The following is a 23522-nucleotide window of genomic DNA, read 5'->3' on the forward strand; positions in this document are numbered from 1 at the left end:
CAAGACTTCACCTTCTTTCTTTGCCATTTTGCTGGGGGGGGGGAACCCTGGCCGGTAGCACACTTACCGTAGTCACCCCCTCCCATCAAACTCGCCCCAATTCTCCCTCTCCATCCACAGCTCTCTCCCCAGGTTGGAAGGTGAGTTCACGACTGACTTAAATGATTACATCTTCTGAAAATAGGCTCTCCAAGAACAGTTTCAATGTCGCTCAGCAGAAGGTTTCTTTGCGGGGGGGGGGGGGGTGCTCAGAGAAGAACAAATATGCCTAAATCATGCAAATGAATTCCCTGGAGTCAGGTTTACAAAAAGGGAGGATTGCTTTGCTTTCTTTACCCCTTTCTTTTCACTTTGCCCTTTCTATCCTTCCTTCCCTCCACCTCTCTTCACCTCCCACCGACCCCCACGGGCCCTGGGCGCGGAGTTGCATAGAAAAAGTTTGGATTTCCTCCCGTCGCCCGTGCAGAGAGCGGTTCTCGAGGCTCGGGCTGGGGGTGAGGGGGTGGGTGGCTGTCAGGCCCTCGCACGGCCAGCGCTGGTGCAAGGGTTTGCGGAGAGCCGGGCCAGGTAACCCACCCCCCCCACCCCACCCCGAGAACCTGGGACCTGGCGTGTTGGGGAGTTAGGGCGGGCAGCGAGGCGAGGGGCCGAGGGAGGAAGGCGGCAAAGGGAGCCCAGCCGGCCCCTTTCGGGGGGAGGGGTCCTGGGCACAGGGCAGGGGGATGTTGCGGCTGCTGACCTACCCGGTGCCCAGTGTCCGTTTTGATATGGCCACATTCCGATAATTAATTGCCTCCAGCACGTGCTCTGTAGTCCCTGGAACAAAAAGGCATAATTCAATTAGATCATCAACCGAGAAGTGGGGAGGGGGGATGCTTGTTAAGGGGCCGACCTGAGGCGGTTCAGCCAGGCCAAAACCCCGGGCGGTGGAGCCCTTCCTGGGACAGCCCGGCCCAGTCCGAGTGTGCGACTCTGAGGGGGTGTCGTTGCTCTGGGAGGCGCAGGGTCCCCAGATGGCCCCGCGAGGATGAGGCTGTGGGCTTTGTGAACAGCAGGACAGAGGCAGACCATTTCGGATTCTATTTTGGGTTGGTTTCGGTGGAGGTTTCCTTTTTGGGAGGGGGAACCTTGGCCCTCGAAACAGATAGAAGGCAAAATATCTCCAGAGACAGCAAGTTTACCGCCTATGAAAACAAAGCCCCCTCCCCCAAAGCCAACCACTCCCGTTAGGCAGTCAGAGTAATAATGATACAGCGAAGTCAACCTGATTACCTGCAGCCCTCACCCTGCAACTGGCTTTTCGGAGGAGACCCCGGGAAGGACTTCGGGGCACCGAGGGCTTTGGGGAGCTGTGTCTAAAAGTGGAGCGGTGACCGAAAAAGAAAAGCAAAGAAAAGTTTTGCCTGCACTCAGGCTGGAGAGGGAAGGCAGGAGTTCTCGTCCCCTCGTTTCTCAGGTGGAGAAAGGAATCGCCCGGCTGGCCCGAGGCAGGGCAGCTGGAACCCAGGGGTCGTGGGTCTTGTTTTACGCAATAACCGAGGCTCCTCCGGCAGTGTTGGCTTACTGGGGTTTACATGTGTATTAGGCAGCGTAAATTAACCAATAAATCTCTTTTATGCGTCCCCCAGTTGTATGTGGTCTGGTCTAAATATCCACATGTCTGTACGGATAGGAAATAGAATGGGATCCGTTCCCTCACACTGAGTTCAAACAGTAAATAGGAAAAAGATTTATTCTCATGCCCAAATCTGAAGCAATAAATAAAATCAGTGAAACTGGTCATTGCCAAACAAGCAAAGCTTTTGAGCCTGAATTTTAGGATCCATCTTAGAGAAGCAGGAGGGAAAGAGAACGTCCGGACATGGGGTGGCGGGTAGGGGCGAACTGATTATTCCGCACACCCCAGACCCCACTCTGCATCACTTTTTTCCTCACTCCAGCCTCCTCCAGAAAACAAAACATGTACAGCACGTCGTGCTATCGGGCAGGATTTCTTTCAAAACACATTTTCTGTGGCGGACATGAAATTATCCTAAGTCGGAGACCTAGCAATTTTCAAGTCCAAAGGAAACACTGCGGTCTTTTCTTCTGTTTTGTATTTAGAAAAGACTTGCAATCTAACACTCGCAACATTTTAAAGACCCTTTAAACCCAGCAAGCGGATTTCCGTTCTGCCAATGCTTCCTGATTTATTTCAATAAATGAATCTTTGAATCCAGGAAGGGAATTATTCCAAGACGCTGAATTTGGTGCCCCTGCCTCTTCCTACTGGAGCACAAGAGTGTTTCACGTTGAAACATGTCCTTGAAACTCACCATTATTCACGATTTTTTTCCCCTGGTAAACGACACTTTCTTTACATAAATCCCCACCCTCTTCAGAGTCCCAGATCTTTTTAAAAGAAAAACTGCACGTCGCGATAAAAATTGAAGGGCGAGAAAGCTGAGAAAGGAATGCGTTTTTAACTCCTCTTTATTTTTATGCTAAGATAAAAGCTCTTAATTGGCTTCAGGGGCCGAGCTCAACTATCGATCTCCCGAGCCCCGGGACCTGCGGACATACTCGCCAACCGCTCATTTGGGCTGCAGATTTGATTGGCCACATTAGAGTTTTCACCACACTCCCATCATTCGACACATATTTTACAAGCCCTCCAGTGCCCTGAAAATACAATATAGAGTGAGCAAATAGATATTGTTAATCAACCCTTTAAAAAAATCTGTTTTGCCTTTGTCCTCCATTCCAAGACACATCGCTGACCAATGTAATGAAATGCAAACCAGACGCGAACGAGACATTCTCATTGTACTTGTCAATCAAGGCTGTGCGGGATATATATTCGAACTTCAGAGATTCAGGCTAAAGTAAAGTAAATAGGATTGAACCTGGAGAAAGAAGGCAGGGAACTGAACTAGAGCGATCAGAATCCAGTCTGGGGTTATGAGGAGAGCCCCAGGAATACAGGAAATGGAGTGAAGCTGTGGGCAGCGGGCAGTGTTCTCTCTCCGAGTCTGGGAGCAGGGCTCATAGTGATCGGTGGTCGCAGCCCATCAGGTCCTGCTGCCGGCATCTTTACTGCTCTGGGGGTGCCTAGATGTGGGCCTCCAGGCTCTAAGGCACACTGGCAGTGGCTCTGAGTGCCAGAAGGACAAGTCCCATTGGAAGAGGGCTTCCCCTTCAAGATCAGAACCTCTTGTAGGTGGGGAGTGCCCAGGCAGAGGCCCATAGACAATGATGCATTTGATTAGTGTCTACGCATCCTGCGAACCTTGCCTGACGTTCTGGAGCACACGCGGACCCTAAGTTCCTTCCAGCAGCCAAATGCTCCATTCGTTCTGAAATGTAAATGATCTCGGCTCCAAAATAAAGGGGCTAGACTATGCTGAGGTACTGGCTTAATTTCTCTGCTTTGGGGACAGGATCCTGATTCCGAAGTGACCAGAGGGGTGGATACCTCTGTGCCAATTCACGGATTCTGGCAGTGAGTCTCAGCTGTGCTGCTTAGGTCTGGGGCTCCATTCCCCTAGTCCAGGCCCTGTCCACCATTCCCTCTTCCTCCTCCCTCCTCCCTGGGGGCAGAGGCTACAGTAGCCCCAGTGATCTTCTCTTTGGCCCACAATGAGAGGGTGCCTCCCAGCCACCTAAAAAAAAAAATGCTGTCCCCAGCCCATTCAACTCCCAAGGAGCTCCATACAGTTCAGGAAGGGCATTTTGTAAATTCGAATTGCCCTGAGTTTTTGCATTGGGTTTAGAGTCACTCATGAAGTCCTTTCCTAGTGAGAGGATGGGAGGAAAGTTCTTTGATATTAAAACAAAGCAGAGCTCCCTCTCCCCCTTTTCTTTCCTCACCTCCAAACAAGACAGAGTGGGGGTAAATGAGACTAACTTCTAGTCTGAATGTGATTTGGCAACCGGCAAGCCAAACCGAGCCTGTGGCCTGGGTTGCATCTGCATGGTCTCTGGAGGGAAGGTGTGTGTGTTTGTGGTTTAATTCTTCAAGGAGTCAGAAGCAGAAAAAGGAGGAGAAAGGGGTGAGGAAGATTATGCTTCCGGGACTGAACGTGATCCACAAGGCCTGAAGTATTTTCCATCTGACCCCCTACAGAAAAAGTTTGCGGATCCCTGGAGTAGCTGGGCTGCAGCCATCACCTAAGCTAGGTTTCCTTCTTTCTTTTTCTTTCTTTCTTTTTTTTTTTTTAAGATTTTGTTTTTAAGTAAACCCACACTCAACGCGGGGCTCGAACTCAGAACCCCAGAGAAAAAGCAAGAGTCGCCCGCTCCGCCAGATAAGCCAGCCAGGTGCCATGAGGCTAGGTATTCTTAACTGGGGGCTTGGGGGGGGGCATCCACCAGCACTCTCCAGTTTTTTCAAGCTTCATTTTATAGGACATGATTTTTTTTTTCCTCCAGCCCCACACCTCATTGATTTCCAGGGAGAACTCTGGCTTTGGAGAAAGGCGGAAAGTAAAGAGTCTAGGGAGGGCCAGCCCTCCAGAGAGCCAGAGGGGACAAGGAGAGAGGAGAGAGGGAAAAGAGTTGTGAATATCTCAATCAGTGACTAGGTGACCTCTGACCCTGAGGGTGGTTTTATTGTCTTTCTTCTTTGGCTTGGGATAGTACTTTATTGACCCTTTCTGCGTGACTGAGCCCTGAGGGGCAACCGCAGCCCCCAAACTAAGCAAAGCATGTGAGTCCCGGCTAAGGCCGATGAGCAGCCTGCCTTCAGGAAGCCCAAGGGAAGTGACCCCAATTCCCCAGGCCTGAGGGGCTTTGAGGAACAGAGAGGTCACCTCTCCACCAATTCAGCTGTCCCTCCTCAGTAAGGGCCTGGAATCCCCCCCCCTACTTCTCTTCTCCCCTCAAAACCCCCTCCCTGTCTCCTACAGAAAACTGCCATCAGCCAGTAACTTGGACAGGGGTTTTTAGGTTCCCTCTCTGAACGCCCCTCCTTCCAGTTTTTTTTTTTAATTGAAAGAGAGAGAGTGCGCACGCGCACGCACGTGTAAGCATGCAGGGGGAGGGGCAGAGGGAGAGGGAGCCAGAGAATCCCAAGCAGGCTTGATCTCATGACCCTGACATCATGACCTGAGCCAAAATCAAGAGTTGGATGCTCAACCAACTGAGCTCCCCCAGCACCCCTGAATGCCCTCTCCTTTAAGATATAAAAGCAGGTTAATATAAAGATTCTAAGGTGCTCCCAGCAGCCCAGTTGTCCAGCTACTGCCTTAGTTTTTCCTCGTTTTTTTTTTTTTTAAGTTTGCTCCATGCCCAACGTAGAGCTCGAACTCATAAGCTTGAGATCATGAGCGGTTTCCCCGGCATTGCATGCTCTGTGGACTGAACCAGTCAGGCTTGTCCTCTTAGCTGTGTCTGTCCCTCTCCCACCTGAACTCTGGCCAGATGGATGTTACTAAGTGTCACCTTTAAAAGTTACACTTCCCACTGCTCTCAGTCTTGGGTCCTCAGACTCCACTTTGGCCCATGACACTTGACATTTCGAACTTGGCACAGGCTGGCAAACAGACCAAAATGTTCCTCCAGATGTAAGGAGGGTTGCCAGACTTAGCACATAAATCTGGGAGGCTCAGGTAAATTTGAGTTTCAAATGAACAACAAATTTTTTAGGAAGATTTATTTATTTATTTGAGAGAGAGAGCACAGGAGTGGGGAGCAGAGGTAGAGGGAGAGAGATTTCTTAAGCAGACTCCCTGTTGAGCACCGAGCCCAAGATGGGCCTCCATGCTGGGCTTGACCCCACAACCTTGAGATCATGACCTAAGCTGAGATCATGACCTGAGCTGAAATCAAGAGTCAGATGCTGGGGCACCTGGGTGGCTCAGTGGGTTAAGCTTCTGCCTTCAGCTCAGGTCACGAACCCAGGGTCATGAACCCAGGGTCCTGGGATCCAGCTGGGCATCAGGCTCTCTGCTCAGCAGGTAGCCTGCTTCCCCCCTCTCTCTCTGCTGCTGCTCTGCCTACTTGTGATCTCTCTCTCTCTCTGTCAAATAAATAAATAAATTAAATATTTTTTTTTTTAAAAAGTCAGATGCTTAGCTGACTAAGCCACCCAAGTGCCCCAAAGATTTTTTTTTTTAGTATAAATATGTCCCAAATATTGCATGGGAGGTATGTATGTGAAAAGAATATTTGACGTTTATTTGAAATTCGAATTTAACTGGACCTTCTTTATCTTATCTGGTAACCCTACAATTGAGGAGTCTGGCCTAAATGAGCCTAGATGGGCTAAACTGTCTCCCAACGGACATGTGGCCTTACAAGGTGTTACATGAGCTGGACAGTGGAGAAAGTGGCATTTCCTGCACCTTGGGTTTTTCAGGTGCCATTTGGGGAAAATCAACTTGGGAATCGGGTGACCCAAGTAAGGCCAAGAAAGGAAGGCACGCCCAAGAAAGGCTCTGGGTGACATTCCCATTCCAGCTCACTGAGGGGGCTAGGGGCCCCTTCTCTTCAAGAGGGCCAGCCAGGAGCTATCTTGGTGAGACTGTGGTGGGTGACATAAAATTTAAAGTGAGCCACTTGGGGCACCTGGGTGGCTCAGTGGGTCCTAGGATAGAGCCCGGTTAAGCTGGGGAGTCTGCTGCTCCCTCTTCCTCTGCCTCTCCCCTCCCCGCCTCATGTGCTCTCTCTCACACACTTCCTCTCTCAAATAAGTAAGTAAAATCTTAAAATAAATAAATTAATAAAATTTATTTTATAAAATAAAAATTAATAAAATTAAAACGAGCCTCTCCTGGCCCTGCCTTGAGAATCAGCTCTTGGAAGGTTGGGAGGGGGCAACAGACCTCAGGGAGGGGCGCCTGGGTGGCTCAGTGGGTTAAGCCTCTGCCTTTGGCTAGGGTCATGATCTCAGGGTCCTGGGATCGAGCCCCGCATCCGGCTCTCTGCTCAGGGGAGTCTCCTCCTCCTCCCCGCTCCCAACCTGTCTCTCTGCCTCCTTATGATGTCTCTCTGTAAAACAAATAAACAAAATCTTAAAAAAAAAAACAAAAAACAAAACCCAGATCTCAGGGATTATCGCCCCCCCCCAACCTGGCATCCCCTAAGGCACAAGGCCCAGGACGCCTGACTGTTGAAGACCCGTGCGCTGGGGCCCTTGAAACCCCGTGAACCGAAGGCCTCGCAGTACAGTGAGCGGACCTATCGCTGCCGCAGCAGCACCTCATTTTCTCAGCCTGCGGTCACCCCGGGGCCCCTTCCCTTCTTCCAACTGGCTCCCAAGACGTCGCACCTTATCCTCCCTCCCCCTTTCTCTCAGTTTCCCAGGCGGTCCTTCCAGTATCGAAAAGCCTGATTTACGCAAGAACACCCCCGGGGGGCCCTTGAGGGCCACCCTCTCTGCCTAGCCCTGTCCCTCCCCGGACCCCGACCTCAACACAGGTGCCGCAGTCAACGCCGACTGGGTAGAAGCCCCTCTGGCCGCCGTTGAGAGCTAAAAGTCAAGTTTTCCTCAGGACCAAGGGCCTTGTGAAGCCCATTTTATCAGCCGACGACCGTTCAACCGTTTCGCTCTCCTGATTCCCTGCCCATCGCACATTTCTGGACAGATGTTCTCATCTAGCTGGTCAATGGAGGGGAAAACGCGGCCTAGAACACCTTTTTTGCTACTCCCTCAGCGCTAGTACCAAGGGCCAAAACTATCCTCCGCTCAGCGGCTTCGAGAACACTCCAGAAGGCCCCTCCACCCGGCCCCACCCCATCCCCTAGATAGCCCTTTCTGACTTTACCAAAAGCTCCCTGATTTTATTTCTCACCTTTCTTTCCCTCCTTCTTCCCGGACGGGTTTCCTGAAGCCAGAGGAGCCTCCACTGAAGCCAGCGACCCCCGCTTGGTGGCTTAGATATAGCCCTTAACCACTGAGAGGAGGGGCACACACCTGCCTGTCCGCCCCCACGTTCTAGTACGCCCCCTAGGTGTGGAGGAGAATCCTTTTTCCTTGTGCATACCCTTCAAGGCTCTAACTCTGGCGCCATCTCTTATTCTTGTAGCTCTGAATTAGAGAGTTAAATTGCAATCTATGGTATTGTTTTTCAACCCGCACACCGCCTCAGATCTGGGAGAGGAAGGAGTAGCCCTCTTCTCCAGAAGCACGTGAAGCCCCAGCTTCCCAGGGGAGGAGCCGACTGGAGTAGCTCAATATCTGGAGCCTCTTGGCTCCCACCCTGCGACCATCCTGGGCTTACATTCTCGGCCCTGGCATCACTACCCAGGGGGAAGATAACACTAAGTGGGTGTGCTTTGATGGTGAGCTTGAGGTCTCCACTGCAGACTCCTAGCCCTATGCGTTCTCTTTGCCCACAACGTGAGGAAAACCTCACCTTCAACTCCAGCCTCACTCTCCTCACTCTCTCCTTTCTAGAAAGGAAACCTTGCCATACCCTGCTCTAAGGTGGAAGAAATCAAGGGCTGCTTCTTCTTCTTTTTTTTATATTAGGTACAAGCTTTATTTTATTTTATTGAAGATTTTATTTATCTATTAGAGAGAGAGACAGAGCACAAGCAGGGGGAGCAGCAGCCAGAGGGAGAAGCAGGCTCCCCGCTGAGCAAGGAGCCCCAGACTGGGACTCAATCCCAGGACCCCAGGACCATGACTTGTGCTGAAGGCAGACGTTTAACTGACTGAGCCACCCACCCAGGTGCCCCAGAAATCAAGGGCTTCTGGTCAAGAAATGGTTTGCTCCTAAGACTGGTCCTATGGGGTTTAGTCCAACTTAAGTGCTACACTGCAGCTGTTATAGAACAAAATCTTGACTGGAAGACAGCGAGGGATGGAGTCACTCGAAGAGAAAGGCTGTTCTAATCCCACTTCTGTCCATTTTACCCAGCCCAGTCCTGACCTCCTTCCAAAAGACAGGCGAGGGGGATGGGGGTGACTTTATTTGCTGACCCCCTCCACCCCTCCCCCTAGATAGACTCCCCAGGACTGATGGGGGGAATCATATGCCCCTCGGGTCCTAGATAATTACAAGGAACAGTGCTGTCCGGGGAATATGCAATTTGTTTCAGGTTCTGGGGACATCTCTGTAACTCTTCCAAGTTACAGAAGGCAGAGAGAGATGGGGACAAGTGGTGGCAGCTCAAGCCGCAGCATAATTTGAAACTTTTTTTTTCTTTTTTTTTTTCCCTAGGAAAGAACTTTTGTTTTTATAGGACCAATATGGTTTCACTCTATCCAGAAGATATATACAGTATACAGTTCGCCTGTTAAGTGCAAGACACAGCCTTAGGTGTTGGGGGGCGCGGTACAAGATTTAGGGGTATAGGACTTGAACATGAAGTAGCAAAACAGCTTAACACCCTGAACACAAATGGCAGGATTTGAAGTCTTAGAACAGACCTTTCACGAATGTGACACTGATCACTTGAGAGTTGGAGGTAGCTAGCAGAGCTTCTTTATTTGCTGAAATGAATACCCAGATGGAACTTTTCCAGAGGAGGTTATCCTTTTGTGAGGAAAAAAGAAATCAGCTTGAATCCCTTATTTTTCCAGTTCTGGGAGTGGCTTCTTCCATTTTATTTTCTTTTTGTCCTCTTCTGCAATTTTTGCCTTCAGGATCAGGGTCTCCCTTTAGTATTACTTACATTCTGGGCCCTCTAAAACAATTTTAAAGATTACTTGGTAACAATGGGAGGCTTATTATTATTCCTAATTGCTCAATTCCACAACTCCTCGAAATACACACGTACACACACACACACACACACAAAACTAGCTATGGGATAGTGCTTTATAGCTCAGTTCCATACAAGCACTTAATTTCTCAAGTTATGTTGTCATTCTACAGGTTGGTAGGTCCAAATCATGATTTGGGGTATAAGGTCAAAAAAGTTGGATGGCAAACCACTCTGGAAACTGGTTTGGCCCTACTTTGACATCAAATATATCACTTAATCTTTGCTGATTGTTTTTACAGTGTAGGTCCCCAACAAGCAATTTAATGAAAGAAAAAGAAAAAGAACCTTTGGAGGACAGTACAATGGGGAAAACATACTGTGCCCCTGCACTATAATACTGAACCTTCTCATTCATAGAAACTACGTATTCAATGAATCATTTTGATGATTATCAAATGATCTTTGCACTTGTTTTATTTTTTTTATTTTTTTATTTTTTAAGATTTTATTTATTTATTTGACAGAGAAGTCACAAGTAGGCAGAGAGAGAGAGGAAGAAGCAGGCTCCCTGCTGAGCAGAGAGCCCGATGCAGGACTCGATCCCAGGACCCTGAGATCATGACCTGAGCCGAAGGCAGCGGCTTAACCACTGAGCCACCCAGGCGCCCTTTGCACTTGTTTTAAAAGTTCCAGCCAAACCCCTCATACACCGTTACATGGAGAGAATATGCAGGATTTAAAAAGGAGTCCATTTTGAAGACCACAAATTTCAGACAAATCCCAATTTTTAAACGCCAGTCCCTAAAAATATTTGGTGGGAGAAGGAGTGGGTCTTTCCCTTTCCCGAAGAGAGGCAACACTGCAGACCTCTTTGTATAAACAGGTGACAGAGGTCTCCCACAGCTCACCCCTGCCTTCTGTCTCCTGTCCTAGAGTGGAAAGATGTCAGAAGGAAATTTTCCTTGGAGAAAGGAGGCATCCCAGCCATGTGGTGGCTGGCCTCTGCCCCCATCCCAGCTCCCAGGACGAAGCCCTTGACTTCCACTTCCAGTTTCAGGAGAAGGAACAAAATCGAGGTGTTAGGGCTAGTCCACCAGCTTAGTGGGTTAGGTTCTGGGGGGCGCCTCTTAGGTCCCTCCTTCTCTCCCCGGACTCCACAGGTTTCTATTTTGAGTTTCCTCATCTCACCAGCAGCATGAACAAACAATGCCCTGTGAGGTTAAGGCCTCGTCCAACAAGCCTGCCCTCACTGCCTACCAGCCAGGGCGGCAAAGATGGATACACCAGCAGCTGGGGCTGTCCGAGCGCGGGGCTCCAGGGCTGGGCTGGGGCTGAGGCTGAGGCTGGGCGGGTGGCCTGTGTGGCAGGGACAGGGTGGCTAGTGTGTGTGTGTGGGGGGGGTGAAGGCTGCAGAGCTTCCCCCACAAAGTAAGCGCTCAGTGTGTGTGTGGAAGAAAAGGCCTTGCTTGGGCTCACAGCACATCCGACCATCAGCTTCTCCCTCGCCTTTCTGGAGGCGCCACTTATGACAGCGCCTGGGGCGCCCGCGCTTTCACAGAGCAGATGCTGGCGAAGTGTCCCCTTCCTGTTGGTCAGGAATCAGAGGATCCGCTCCTTTGGGACCGGGAGGGCGAGGTAGCCGGAAGTCGAAGCCCAAAGCTGGGGAGTGAGCAGAGCCCCTTGGAGCTCACCGGGTGCCTGTCGCGCCCCTCCCGCCACCAGCCTGGGGACCCGAGAGGGCGGGGGTGGGCGAGGAGGGACGTCGGCTGCAGGCGGGGGCGCAGTGGGGGGAGACCGAAGGGGAGGGGATTGGAGGCTGGCGCCAAGCCCAAGCTTCTAGGACGGCCTCCGTTCCCTTCGGTTCCCTAGGGGGGAAACCTCCTCCCCTTCCTCTCCTCCTCCTCCTCCCTCCCCTCTGCCTCCGTGGGGCGCTCGGGGCCCGCGGCTTCCCGAAGCCCGGGAGCCCCAGCCTGCTGCTCGAGGCCCCAAGGGCAAAGGGGGCCTGCGAGCTTGGCTCTGGGGCCGGCCAACCCTTCCGTTTTTCCTAAAGGGAGCGAAGGGGCACAGCGCCTCGCCTCCCTCCCCGCCCGCCGCCGCCGCCGCCGCTGCTCGAGAGGGGCTGTTTAATTAAAGGGGAACCCGCAATGTATACGTCAGATAAAAGCAACGCGCAGAATAAACTAATTAAAACATTGTGTTTGCAACACATTCTATTTCTCTCTCTCCCTTTTTTGATCTTCTCAGTGTTTTAAAGAAATGTCATCGCACCATAAAGCGAGCCGTGAAACGCTATTTCCTTATAGTGTGCGGCGCTTTTCAAAGGCTAGTGTGATATATTTTAGAAAAGGGATCCCGCTGTGAAAGCTTGCGTGTCTTCCCTTTACCAAACTAAGCTCTTGTCAATCACGCCGAGCCCGGTCCAATCACCGAGATTCTTTTTGGAAAGCAGTTCATCCCGCTGTGCTTTTATACCGCGCTCCGCAGCCTGTTTTGATGCATTTTTACCAGCACGTCCAGGGAAATGAATGATGAGGCCGCGGACAGTGCAGGCCTGGCTCCCTGAGCACCCGCCCGGCCCTAACCAGGCGCCGGCGCATTGTGCGCTGCCCAGGCTTTCTCACGTGGCGGCCACTTCGCGGGGGTATCCCGACGTCAACTCGGGTCAATGCCCGGGAGCCGGCTTATCATGGCCGCGCGTTCGCCTCACAGCCCACCGCCTGGATCGGCGAGGCTCGGTAGTCGCCCTCCTGGCCCATCGGCACAGGGAAAGCAGGACCCAGGACGACGGGGGGTCATGGGGCCCCTGGGGAAGCTCCTTCTCCCCGGAGCAAGTGGGACACAGGAGTGTGGGGGTGGGGGGAGGAGTCAGGGCCGATCGCTCCGGTGTAAGGGGTCTCTGCCTCACCATCCCCGGCTCTCGCTAGTACGATGGTTCCTAGCAAGCGGCAGGTTTCTCCTCTCTGTTCTCCCCCTCCTTGCCCCCATCATACCCAGAGGCTCGGGAGGACTGCCCTCATCTTCCAAGAAAGGCGGTCCCTGGCGAGAGGGGCCACGCAGGAGACCACGTAGGTAGGCCGTGGCAGCGCTTGCAGAACCCCAATCCGCACCCCCCCCCCAAAGAGAGGCCCAGCTGGAGACGCCCTCCGGTAGGACCCATTGGCCCTGGGCTGGCTGAGCCCACAATGACTCAGTCCAGTCGCTTGCTTCCTGGCCTAAGGGACCACGGAGCCGTGAAACAGGTGCGGTGGTCCTGAAAGGCCAAGTACAAATACGTACAGCCTTCCGAGACCCCACGGGAGAAATGCCCCCACGCCCGCGCCTTCCCTGGATGCAAGGAAAGGTTGGCAGGAACCGCCCAGCTCCAGAGCCCCACAGACCCACTTTGCCCCCCACCCCACCCCCCCATCCCCGTTGAGTCTGCCTCTGTCGGGGCCGAGGGCGCGCCCCGCCAGGGTGACGAGGAAGCTTTTGATCTTCACATTGGCTTCCCGGCTCCGGGAGGGGAGAAGAGGGAGGAGGCTTTGTGGTCCTCCTTCCCGGCAGCGCCGGAATCGCTGCCTGCTTTTGTTTCCAGTTCCACTTCGAACTTGAACTAGGGAGTGCGGTTTGGCTAAGGTCTCGAGGGATAAATAAGTGAAAGCTGTGTGAGATTTATGCATTTGTAGAAAAGACCAAACTCTGCATTTTGAAATAGTCGTCTGGTGTGATCCATCTGTCCATTCTGCTCCTCTTATCTCTCTCTCTCTCTCTCTCTCTCTCTCTCATACACACTAGTACATACACGCCCTAGACTCCGATCACATGCGCCCTCCGTGCATACATTCAATTTCCACGCGACTACCACTGCCTTGCCTCCTCCAGAGCTCACGTGCCCCTCTTTCCCTCACCTGCCAGTTTCTTTCTCTGGCACCCCCCAAAGGACTTATCGTTTGTTGGCAAGGGCCTGGGTCCATCCAGGAACCGAGGGCCAGGGAAAGGGAATGCTCAGCTCCCCCCAATTTTTGCTGGGCCCCCAGGCTCTCTCTCGTTGGAAGGGAAATCGCTGCCCTCCCTTACCAGAGATTTTTATCAGTGACCACGGATCCTCAGGCTGACCCTAAAACGAAGGAAGAAGAATCCCCCAACCCCCTTAGGGCCAGACCTCCAGCTCCCGGCCCACTCGGTGGCTGGGGCTCCGATCCGCGGAAATCCTTGCTCAGTCTTGCCTGGGGCTCCGTGGCTCCCAGGGGCTCCCTTCTCACTACGGGTCCCGCCCCACGGAGAGCAGGCCCCTTCAGCTGGTAGCTTCTTTAGAGTTCCCGCCCCGGACTCCTGCATGTAGGGGCGCCCCCGCCCCCTCCACCCCTGTAACGAGGGAAGTTGCTGCAGCCCCCGGTGCACCTGGGGAGACCTGAGGAGCCTACCTGGGAGCCGGTCTCTCGGGGTCGTGTTCCCCTTCTGAGCTTTGTAAGACAAAGGATGGGGTTTTGCCACAGCCTCCAGAGACGTTTGCACGGACGAAAAGGCGCCCCGCTGCAAACGCCAGGGGCCACAGGAGCAGGTCCATCCTGGAATGCAAGAGCGAGGGGTTTCACCTGCCTAGGTTTAGCGAGTTGACAAGGGCTGAGATTTTGCTGTGACTCCCGGACCACGCCAGTGCCTGTCTCTGAGCAGGAAATTAATGAAATGCTGAGTGCAGTGGGGGAGCGCGATAAATTCTTGGTATTTATGTATGCATGGATTTAAAAAATCCTCTAAGTAATGGGTTCTTTTGATGCAGGGAATTACTTGTTGCCTACAGCTAACACGTTATTACCCTTTTTATATTGCACCCTGGCTCCAGGAGTCCGGGGTGAACGCTTAGGTTTCTGTTTCCAGGCATAAAGCAATTTGAGTGTGAACTCGACGGCTTCAAGGCTCTAATAGGCGGCTTGCTAACCGCCGCGACAGGGAGATAAGCACTGGCGTGTACGCGGGTGGCAAGCCGCGGTGCTCCGGGAAGCTTCTGGCTCCCCGAACCCTTGGCGGAAGTGCCCGAAGACAAGCCTGCGCCGGGTCTGACCCGAGCGGTCGCCGCCCCCCCCAACCCCCCACCGGGGCCCGGGCTGATCTTCCCGCGCAAGTCCTTCCTGGGCCCTCTCCCCGACTCGGGGCCTCGACCAGCCCTTGCTGAGGGCCCCAGGGCCAAGCCTGGAGGCCCGGAGCGAAGCCATGTCCCCGCTCAAGGAGCCCTCTTTAGCGTTTACCTCCCGCAGCCGCGCTCTCCCCGGCTCGCAGAGCCCGCCTGCCTCGCCGCCGCCGCCCGGGAGCCCGCGGTTGTCTTAGGCCAAACCCGGAGGAGCGGCTGGCCGTCAAGGCCCTGGGGCTGGGGAGCTCTGAAGGTTTCCCGCTGCTGGGACAAGCGAGGTAGCCCCCGCCCTTTTGATCCAGCCCTTCCCTTGAGGGGTGGGAAGGTGTGGGTAAGAGTGTGTGTGTGTCGTCTACCTCTGAGACAAGGGACAGTGTCACGCATCATTCAAAGCATCATTCAAATCGGAATCAGCATCTGGCTTCCATTCTCAGCTAGGCTCCTCCAAGTTGACGTTGGGCCAATCCTGGCCCTTGTCCGGGCCTCAGTTTCCCCCACTGTGAAAGGGGCACAGTGCCTGGTCTCTCGCCTGGTCTCTCGCCCTGGACAGGGACTGACCCTATGTTTGTTGGGCAAATGGATGGGCTCTTGCCTATTCCTCTTACCCACCCACCACCCCTGAGCTAAAAAGGTCCTTTGAGCCGTCTGTCCTTTAAATAGTTGAATCTTCTATCCCCTCCCCTGTCCCGAGCCCTATCCATGCGGGAAGTGTTCCACGGCGGCAGGCAGAGGTTGCCGGGGGCCTGGCGGTGCAGCCCCATACCCAGTCCCTGAGCCCGGCGGTCCCGAGGGCCAGGGATGGTAGTTCGGCCGCAGCAGGGGCTCCCCCATCCCCTTGCCCCGCCCCCGCCCCGCCGGCTTCCTGGGTTTCCCCGGACTTCAGCCTGAAGGGGCTGCCGTGCACCCTCTCTGGGAGACAGAAGATCCACTTTGCTTCTGGGCTGCCAAGCTACAAACTGGGGCTTTAGAGCTTTAGGGATTGAAAAAAATTAGGCGACCCAAGCTCCTGCTGGGAAGCCCAGGCTGACCTCCGCTCGGGGCGGTCTCGGAGCTGCAGACAGGTCGGGACTCCCTCCGGGGCGGCTGAGAAGCTGTCTGGTAAACGGCGCAGGTAGAGCACACCAGACACAAATAGCTCCTTTCCCGCGCGCTGTGACCATTTCTCTGGGGGACCTCTTCTGCCCTGCACCCCGGTGAGAGGCAATACGCGAAGATTCCAGCGGTGCGCTGAGCCCCACGCCCAGCAGGATGCTGGTCCCGGGCCCAATGCCCCCCCACTACCCTGCGTTCCACCGCTGCCCGGGCCTCTCCCCGGTCCCACTTTCCTGGGCCTAGGCGCTGTGCACTCGGCCACCGCCCCACGCACCCCGCCCCCCCCCCCCCCGCAAGAGGCGGGTGGGAAGAACTTGTCCCTTGCTCTCTCCAGGGTCGAGGATCATGACCAAGCTCTCCTGCGGCAAGCACTTGGTGCACTGCACTTTGAGGCCTGAGGGTCCTCAGAGGCCAGGGCGCGACCGCCCCTCTTCCCACTGCCCCCATTCCGGCTCCTCTCCCCAGAAGTCCGGCCCGCGGAAAAGCCGTTCCCTGGCTCAGCCCTGTTTGCCCAGAGCACCGACGAGCCCCTTGTGTTTGGAATTCTTTTAGACTTACATCTGTGCCAACTGCTTGTCCCTGTGAACATCTGCCTCCTGCCAGATCACAGTTGACTCTACTCTCAGCTTCCCCACCTTACCTTGGACTTGCCAGTCACTTAACAACTTAACGACTTCACAACTTTGCAAGACCCAGTGTTCAGAGCTTCCAGGAAAGCAAGAAAGCCCGGATTTACTTAGCACCTGTTAAATAGGAGGCGCTGAATGCAAATCTTCTCTAGAAATCCCCTCCACACCCCTCTAAGCTGGATGCTACTATCCCCATCTTATATGCAAAGAAGCCGAGGCATGAGGCTGAAGTGACTTGCTTCCAAGTGTCTGGCTAGGAGGCCACAGCAAACCAAGTAGGAAGCCTCCTCTCCTACCGGTATTGTTGGTCCCTAACCTCTTCTTTTCCTTCCCAGGCTGGAAAGTAGGGGGCAAAATTGGAGAGGCTTTGGGTGGGAAACACAACCGGCCACCGAGTCTGACATCAGCAACTGCCTGGCATGAGCTGTAGGTCTGGAGTCCTTGGGCAAGTCACATCGCCTTTCTGTTTCTTCATCTTTAAATTGGGAGCAATGACAATCCCCTTCCTCTTCCTCTGAGTGGATATCAGAATCAGGGGAGAAAATGTCTTTGATACCGGCAAGTACAATGCGTTGTTGAAATGACCTGATCCTGAGGATGGGGGGCTAAGGCAAGATTTGCGGGTCCTTGTCCTGCAGAAGTGCTGAGCAGGACACCAGTGGCCCAAGCAGTGGGAGGCGAGCTTGTAGGGACTGCAGCCAGCCGGGAAGTTGCCTGATGTCCTCTGGAGCATGACTGGGGCACAGTCAGGAGCTACGGGAGACTTACAGGGCGTGAGTGGTCTCCTGACAGTGGCTGCCCCAGGTGTCCGTTGCTGTTTGGAAAATGCCTTACATTTCAGAGTGCCCAGCTGCTCTGCTTGCTATTTCGAACTCACCTGGGGCCACATGCAGTTTGGGCTCTGCAAAATGCAGGGTCAGGTGTAAACTGGGGGGCCTGCACTCAGTTCTGGGTAGACCTTCCAGAAGACTTGCAGCGCAGGGAGCATCCGGGAGGGAAATGCGGGGTGCATACAAGCTGCACCGTTGGCCGCCAAGCCTCTGCGCCCAGGCGGCCAGCAGCCAGCCTGGTCTTAAGCCACCCTCACTCTGGGCGGCTGAATGGGCACAGCCTTTTTGCTTTGGAGAGGTTAAAGTAGGAAGAGCACACACTTATTCAGCTCACTGGAGTGTCTCCGGAAGGGGCACTGAGTGGCTAAATACTGCTCTAGTCCGGACAAGCTTGCTGGGCGCACGCAGGTCCTAAGGGGCTTTGGGACAAGAACTCAAGGGTGCTGTGGGGGAGACAGAGGCTGCCACTGTTAGTCTAGCTGGCATGGGGACCGTTGCCCTTCGGGGACCACCTCACAAGGCCCCATTGCTTACGAACTTTGAACTGGCTCCCACCCTCTGTTCAGGCTGAGGAAAGGGGGACTCCAGCCTGACCTCTCCACCCAATAAGAAACTTCTTTCTCTCTCTCTCTCTCTCTCTCTCTCTCTCTGTGTGTGTGTGTGTGTGTGTCTTTCTCTCCCTTTCTGTGTGGTTTGTCCCCCCCCCCAAACACACTCCATTCACTCATTCTCTTTCTCAGAAGCCCTGGGGTCAGTGAACAGGCGTGGTCAAAGGGCTTCTGGAAGGGTTGAATCTCTGCATTTTGCCACTGACGAGCTTCTTCACCTGGGACAAGTGACTTATGAACTCCAAACCTTAGTATCCACATCTGCGAAAGGAGGTTAATAATGGCACCTATCTTTAGAGTTTTGAGGTAAATTAAGTGAAATAGAGCGAGGGACACACTGTAGTGGCCGCTCAGTGATAGCGACAAACACAAACAAAATAATCTCTGATTAAGTGTCTTCCTTCCAAAGCAGGCAGCATGGCTAGAAGGGGTTAATGTGCTTCACCTTGTTTGTGGGGCTTGGAGAAAAACTGTATAAAGTCACTTTTAAACCCCTTCCCAGCAAGAGTCTCTGATTACAGCACTTTATCCTACTTGCATTCATACCAACCGGTAACAAATGCTGTTTGTCCCTCAGATCCCCAAAGAGAATTCCATTCCCGCCTGGAGATGCCCTAACCCAGCCTCCGTCAGTAAAGACCCTAGCCAGAGCCGGCCGGCACCGCCTCCCAATGAAAGGGCAAATATTCCCTTTTTCAGCGGCCTATCCTGGCCCAGGGCAGCCAAAAACCCTGCCCCAAGGGAATGTGGACCCACACAGAGACTCTCATTTCCATCCCAATGCATTCTCAGGTGCAGTGTGAGTAGAGGAGTTCAGAAGCAGCTCTGATGTGTGGGAGGGGTCACAAAATGCCCTGGGAGGAACTGGAAGAAGGTGGGGAGAGAGGACCCATTGGGCTGGCCTTGAGCTACTTGCTTGGTGGGGGGTTGGGAAAATGTGTGGAGCTCCCCCAACCCCTTTGGTTTTCCCTTCCTTAATCACTGCTACATTCTCAACAGCTCAACTCAACTCCTACCCCTAACAAGGAAGCCAGAAGCCTGACACGGAGTCATGGTCATGGCGCCTTGAGTCAGTCCTGGGTCTGAGCTCTGCCAGTAGCAGTCCTGGAACTGTGATTTTTTTTTAAGTTTTTAATTTTATTTATTTACTTTAAGTAGTCTCTACGCCCAACATGGGGCTTGAACTCACAACTCTGAAATCAGGAATCACACGCTCCACTGACCGAGCCAACCAGGTGCCCCTGGAACTGAGATCTTAAGACATAGAAGGTGGTAGAGTGGAACAACACTCTGGGGCACCCTAAACTGGACAAGTGACCTTGGACAGGTCCCTTAAGCCATCTGGGTTCCTTGGGTTTCTTTTTTTTTTTCTTAAGATTTTATTTAGTTGCGGGACGCCTGGGTGGCTCAGTTGGTTAAGTGGCTGCCTTCGGCTCAGGTCATGATCCCAGCGTCCTGGGATCGAATCCCACATCGGGCTCCTTGCTTGGCAGGGAGCCTGCTTCTCCCTCTGCCTCTGCCTGCCACTCTGTCTGCCTGTGCTTGCTCTCGCTTCTCTCTCTATGTCAAATGAATAAAATAAAAAATCAAAAAAAAAAAGATTTTATTTAGTTGAGAGTGAGAGCATGAGCAGGGGGAGGCGCAGAGGGAAGAGCAGACTCCCCACTGAGCAGGGGAGCTTCCCTCCTCCCCCATGCAGACTCCATCCTAGGACAGCGGATCATGACCTGACCTGAAAGCCTGCGCTGAATCCCCTGAGCCACCCAGGTGCCCCACTATCTGGGTTTCTATTGAATTCAGGTGTAAATCCGAGACAGCTGGACTGCATGACTCCTATAGGCCCTCTCTGTCCTAAGTGAAGATCTAGTTTGACAGCATTGAGAGAACAGTCGGGTGCAGGTAGAATGGGGCTGGGGGAGAGGGGACATGACATTTCTAGGCTCTTTGGATTATTTCTGAGCAGAGGATTTTACTAAGAAAGAGGTGAGAAATCTCCATGATCCATTACTTCAAGAATTCAGACCAGCCTAATAGAAAACAGAAGCAGGATGTCCTGACTTGCGCCGTCCCGGGGTCATGATGAGCCAAGGTTCCAGCTCAACCCGGTAACCACAGTCACTGAGTCTCTATATACAGTCACCGAACCTGTCCCAGACAGCATTTTATGCCTCTGGGAAATCATTCTAAACTCCTGTGGTTATACTTGTAGCCTGACTACAAGCAATGGTGGTAGTTCCCCCAGAAACCTCACCAGCTAAAAATCAGGTGGGATCTTTTCTCTCCATCCTTTCTGAGGGAGGGCACATCTTTCTCCCAGACCTTCTGGAGCCATCTGATAGGGACCAGGTTGGCAGGGCTAGCCAGCGGATATCTCTGGCAGGGGCACGTTCATTTTAGCTTACGAGTTGGGGGCTAGGTAACTCTAGGGTCCCCAAACGCCCTTCTACCTAAGTGGAAATACCGATCCCCAAGAAACATTGTCACAATTAAGAATCATTGGAGTTCTTATTAAACTTCTGTACTACCCACTTCAAATAGCTCATTCTGGAATCAGTGAGTCACAGCATATTTCCAGTTGTGCTTTAATAGCGCTTACATTTCCTTGTGTCAAAAAGTCTGAACATGTGTGTGGAGAAACGAAAGAGAATTTTCAACTGTTTTGGCACGAGGTGACTGTAGTTTGGCTCATGTTTCTATTCAACCGAACAGTAGGGTAATCTGATAGGCAGCCTTGCGGGATTCAGGAAGAATATATCCACGCTGGGGCTCGCCTCTGCTTTGGACTTGCTAAGGAGAAGAAATAATGCGGTGAGGGCAGAAGTCTCTAAATATATCATGGCTTTGCCCTGGTGCCAAGTAGAATCATGTGACCTTGGCCATGGGAGTGCAGCATGCACGGCTTGGCATGCTGTATACCCGGGGAGTTGCTTTGAATATAATTGTGGAGAAGTGTACTTGGCTGGGGACAGTCCCTCCCTGTCCAGCTTGGAAGAGGCGGCAGGCTTCTTTAAATTTCCAGGCTCCCAATCCGCAGTCTCTGACACCAGGACGGGATCCATCAGTTTTATAAACAAATGAATCTGGCCGGTGGAGGAGGGGGAGGAGGCCTCTTTCCCATTGGCCAGCAGTTTCTGACTCGGTTTTTTTCTCTGTGATTTCATTCCCTGCCTCTTTTCTACTTTGCCCCCAGTGGCACCTACATACCACTTCTTGTATATTTCCTTAGGTGAAAGGCATTTCCAATTCCCACTGGGGATGTTCTGCCCCAGTCACGGGAGGAGAAATATTAGTTGGTAATGACATTAAGCTGTAAGTTGATAAGAAGTTCAGGGTCCTTCTCAGCCCCGCCGCTTATGACTGTGTCCCCTTGGCCGTTATTTAAATCCCCTGGAGCCTCCATTTTCCCATTTGTAAAAAGGAATTACACTAATTAAAGTGTTAGCATGGCGCATGGAACCTCGTTGATGCTGAGTAAATGTTTAAACCTCTTAAAAAAAAAATCTCAGTGTCCATAAGACAACTTCTCAGACATTTAACTTTAGGAACAAAAAACACAGGGGAGGCTTTGGTTGAAATTATGACTGTATTGGGACCTCCCCATATTCAACCCTGTTTTGTTTTTGTTTCTTTCTAAGATTTTATTTACTTATTTGACAGAAACAGAAAACACAAGCAGAGGGAGCGGCAGGCAAAGAGAGAGGGAGAAGCAGACTCGATCCCAGGACCCTGAAATCATGACCTGAGCCGAAGGCAGAGGCTTAACCCACTGAGCCACCCAGGCGCCCTCAACCCCATTTTTAAGAAAGAGCACGGAGTAAATACCCAAATCAAAAGAAAGCATGCAATCTAGGTTCTGTGTTGTTATTGGCTTGGTTGTGTGTGTGAAAACACAGCAGTGAGTAGTTTCAAATATCTACGGTGTGCCCATCTCTGTAACACGAATCGCAACAGATGACCGTGCCCGGGTTCTCCTCCTCATCCGCCATGAGCACTGCACAGAAGAGTCAAAACTGGGTCCTCCTCACTCTTCCTGCAGAACATAGCCCAGCATGCGTCCTGCATTCGTGAGCTAAGAGCTAGTCTTATTGGGACAATAGATAGGCATTTAGTGAAGATGAGACCTCATAGAATATGGGCACGAGAGTCCGGAAGGACTGCATGGGTAGGGCATACCCCAATGAGGAGGGATCTTCAAACTGCCTTACTACAACAGGTGCAAAAGGAATCTGAGAGGCTCATCTTCAGGTCAGAGGAGGCTGGGCTGTGAGACAGAAGGATATGACATTTGTATAATTTCTTTGTAAATCCTCAAATGTTTCAGCGTTGTTGTCTTTGGCATATTTGGACAAACTGACGCCTCCTTTGCCTTTTCCAATTAGAGGTACTTACAGGCCTCTTCTTTGTGAAAACGGGGAAGCCCCACTTTTGTGTATCTCAACACTACCTTTGCTACAAGTACTGAAGGATGAAAGGACCCTTTCAAAGCCATTGCCTGAGTAGCCAGCCCTCTTCAGACACTCAGGCTTAGAAAGGAAGCCCGGCAGGGCCCCAAATGATGCAGGTCAATGAGTGTTCAAAATATCATCACACACACACACACACACACACACACACACACACACGCACACATGCACACAACTCCATATGGCAGGCAGGAAGTCCCGCTAACGGCTGGATTTCAAGTACTATTTATTATAGCTGAGTTCCTGTACAGCAAAGGAATTTGGCACCAGCCCGCACTATTTGTTCTAGCAGGATTTAACCTGTCACTGGAGCTAAATTCTGGGTCCCTGTGAGGGCTGACCCGGCCGTGGACGGATTGCCGGTTCAGCCATGGAGAATGGATGCCACGCGGGGCTGCCGGCCGACACAGCTGACAGCCCAGGGGAACCAGGAGCGGCAGGTTGGGGCTGACCCGCAATACTGCTGCGTGTAACAGCTCCCGGGCTGCACCACGCCTGGGGAGGGAGGGGTTGCTGGTGATGGGGACGACCCACATACCCAGGGACAGAGTGGCTCAATGCTCCTGATGGCCAAGTGCATTCCAAGGACAGCATCCGCTCTAGGCAATCTCTTATAGTGATATTTATTTCTTTTTGAAAGATTTCTTATTTATTTGAGAGGGAAGGCAGGGAGAAAGCACATGGGGATGGGGATGGGGCATGCCGAGGAAGAGGGAGAAGCAGACTCCCCGCTGAGCAGGGAGCCTGACCACAAGGCAGGGCTCCATCCCAGGACCCTGGGATCATGACCTGAGCAGGAGGCAGACACCTAACTGACTGAGCCACCCAGGCATCCCTTGTAATACTTCTTAATTTTTTTATTATTTTTTAAAGATTTTATTTATTTATTTGACAGAGACCACAAGTAGGCAGAGAGGCAGATGGGGGTGGGGGGCACGGGGAAGCAGGCTCCCTGCTGAGCAGAGAGCCCCGATGTGGGGCTCCATCCCAGGACCCTGGGACCATGACCCGAGCCAAAGGCAGAGGCTTTACCCACTGAGCCACCCAGGCGACCCTGTAGTGCTTTTTTAAAGAAAGGAAGTCGGGAGCACTCTATATGGAATTCAGAAGGCAGAGACAATTATGCACAAGAGACCCGAGTCACTGGACTGTTTTTAACC

General features: G+C 52.6%; 1 protein-coding gene across 3 annotated transcripts in view; it reads right to left on the bottom strand.

The window, feature by feature from the left end:
* Positions 1-23522, bottom strand: part of ZIC3 (Zic family member 3) — a 113880-nt gene that overhangs the window by 13253 nt on the left and 77105 nt on the right. For 2 of the 3 annotated variants that reach the window (XM_082717587.1, XM_082717586.1), the window contains exon 3: positions 744-816. In XM_082717587.1, the coding sequence (XP_082573713.1) occupies positions 744-816 (73 nt within the window). Of the gene's footprint in view, positions 1-743; positions 817-7772; positions 7807-23522 lie in introns of those variants that run through there. The other variant, XM_082717588.1, reaches the window with a different exon arrangement.

This window comes from Mustela nivalis, assembly GCF_964662115.1.
Source record: "Mustela nivalis genome assembly, chromosome: X".
NCBI classification, from domain to species: Eukaryota; Metazoa; Chordata; class Mammalia; order Carnivora; family Mustelidae; genus Mustela; species Mustela nivalis.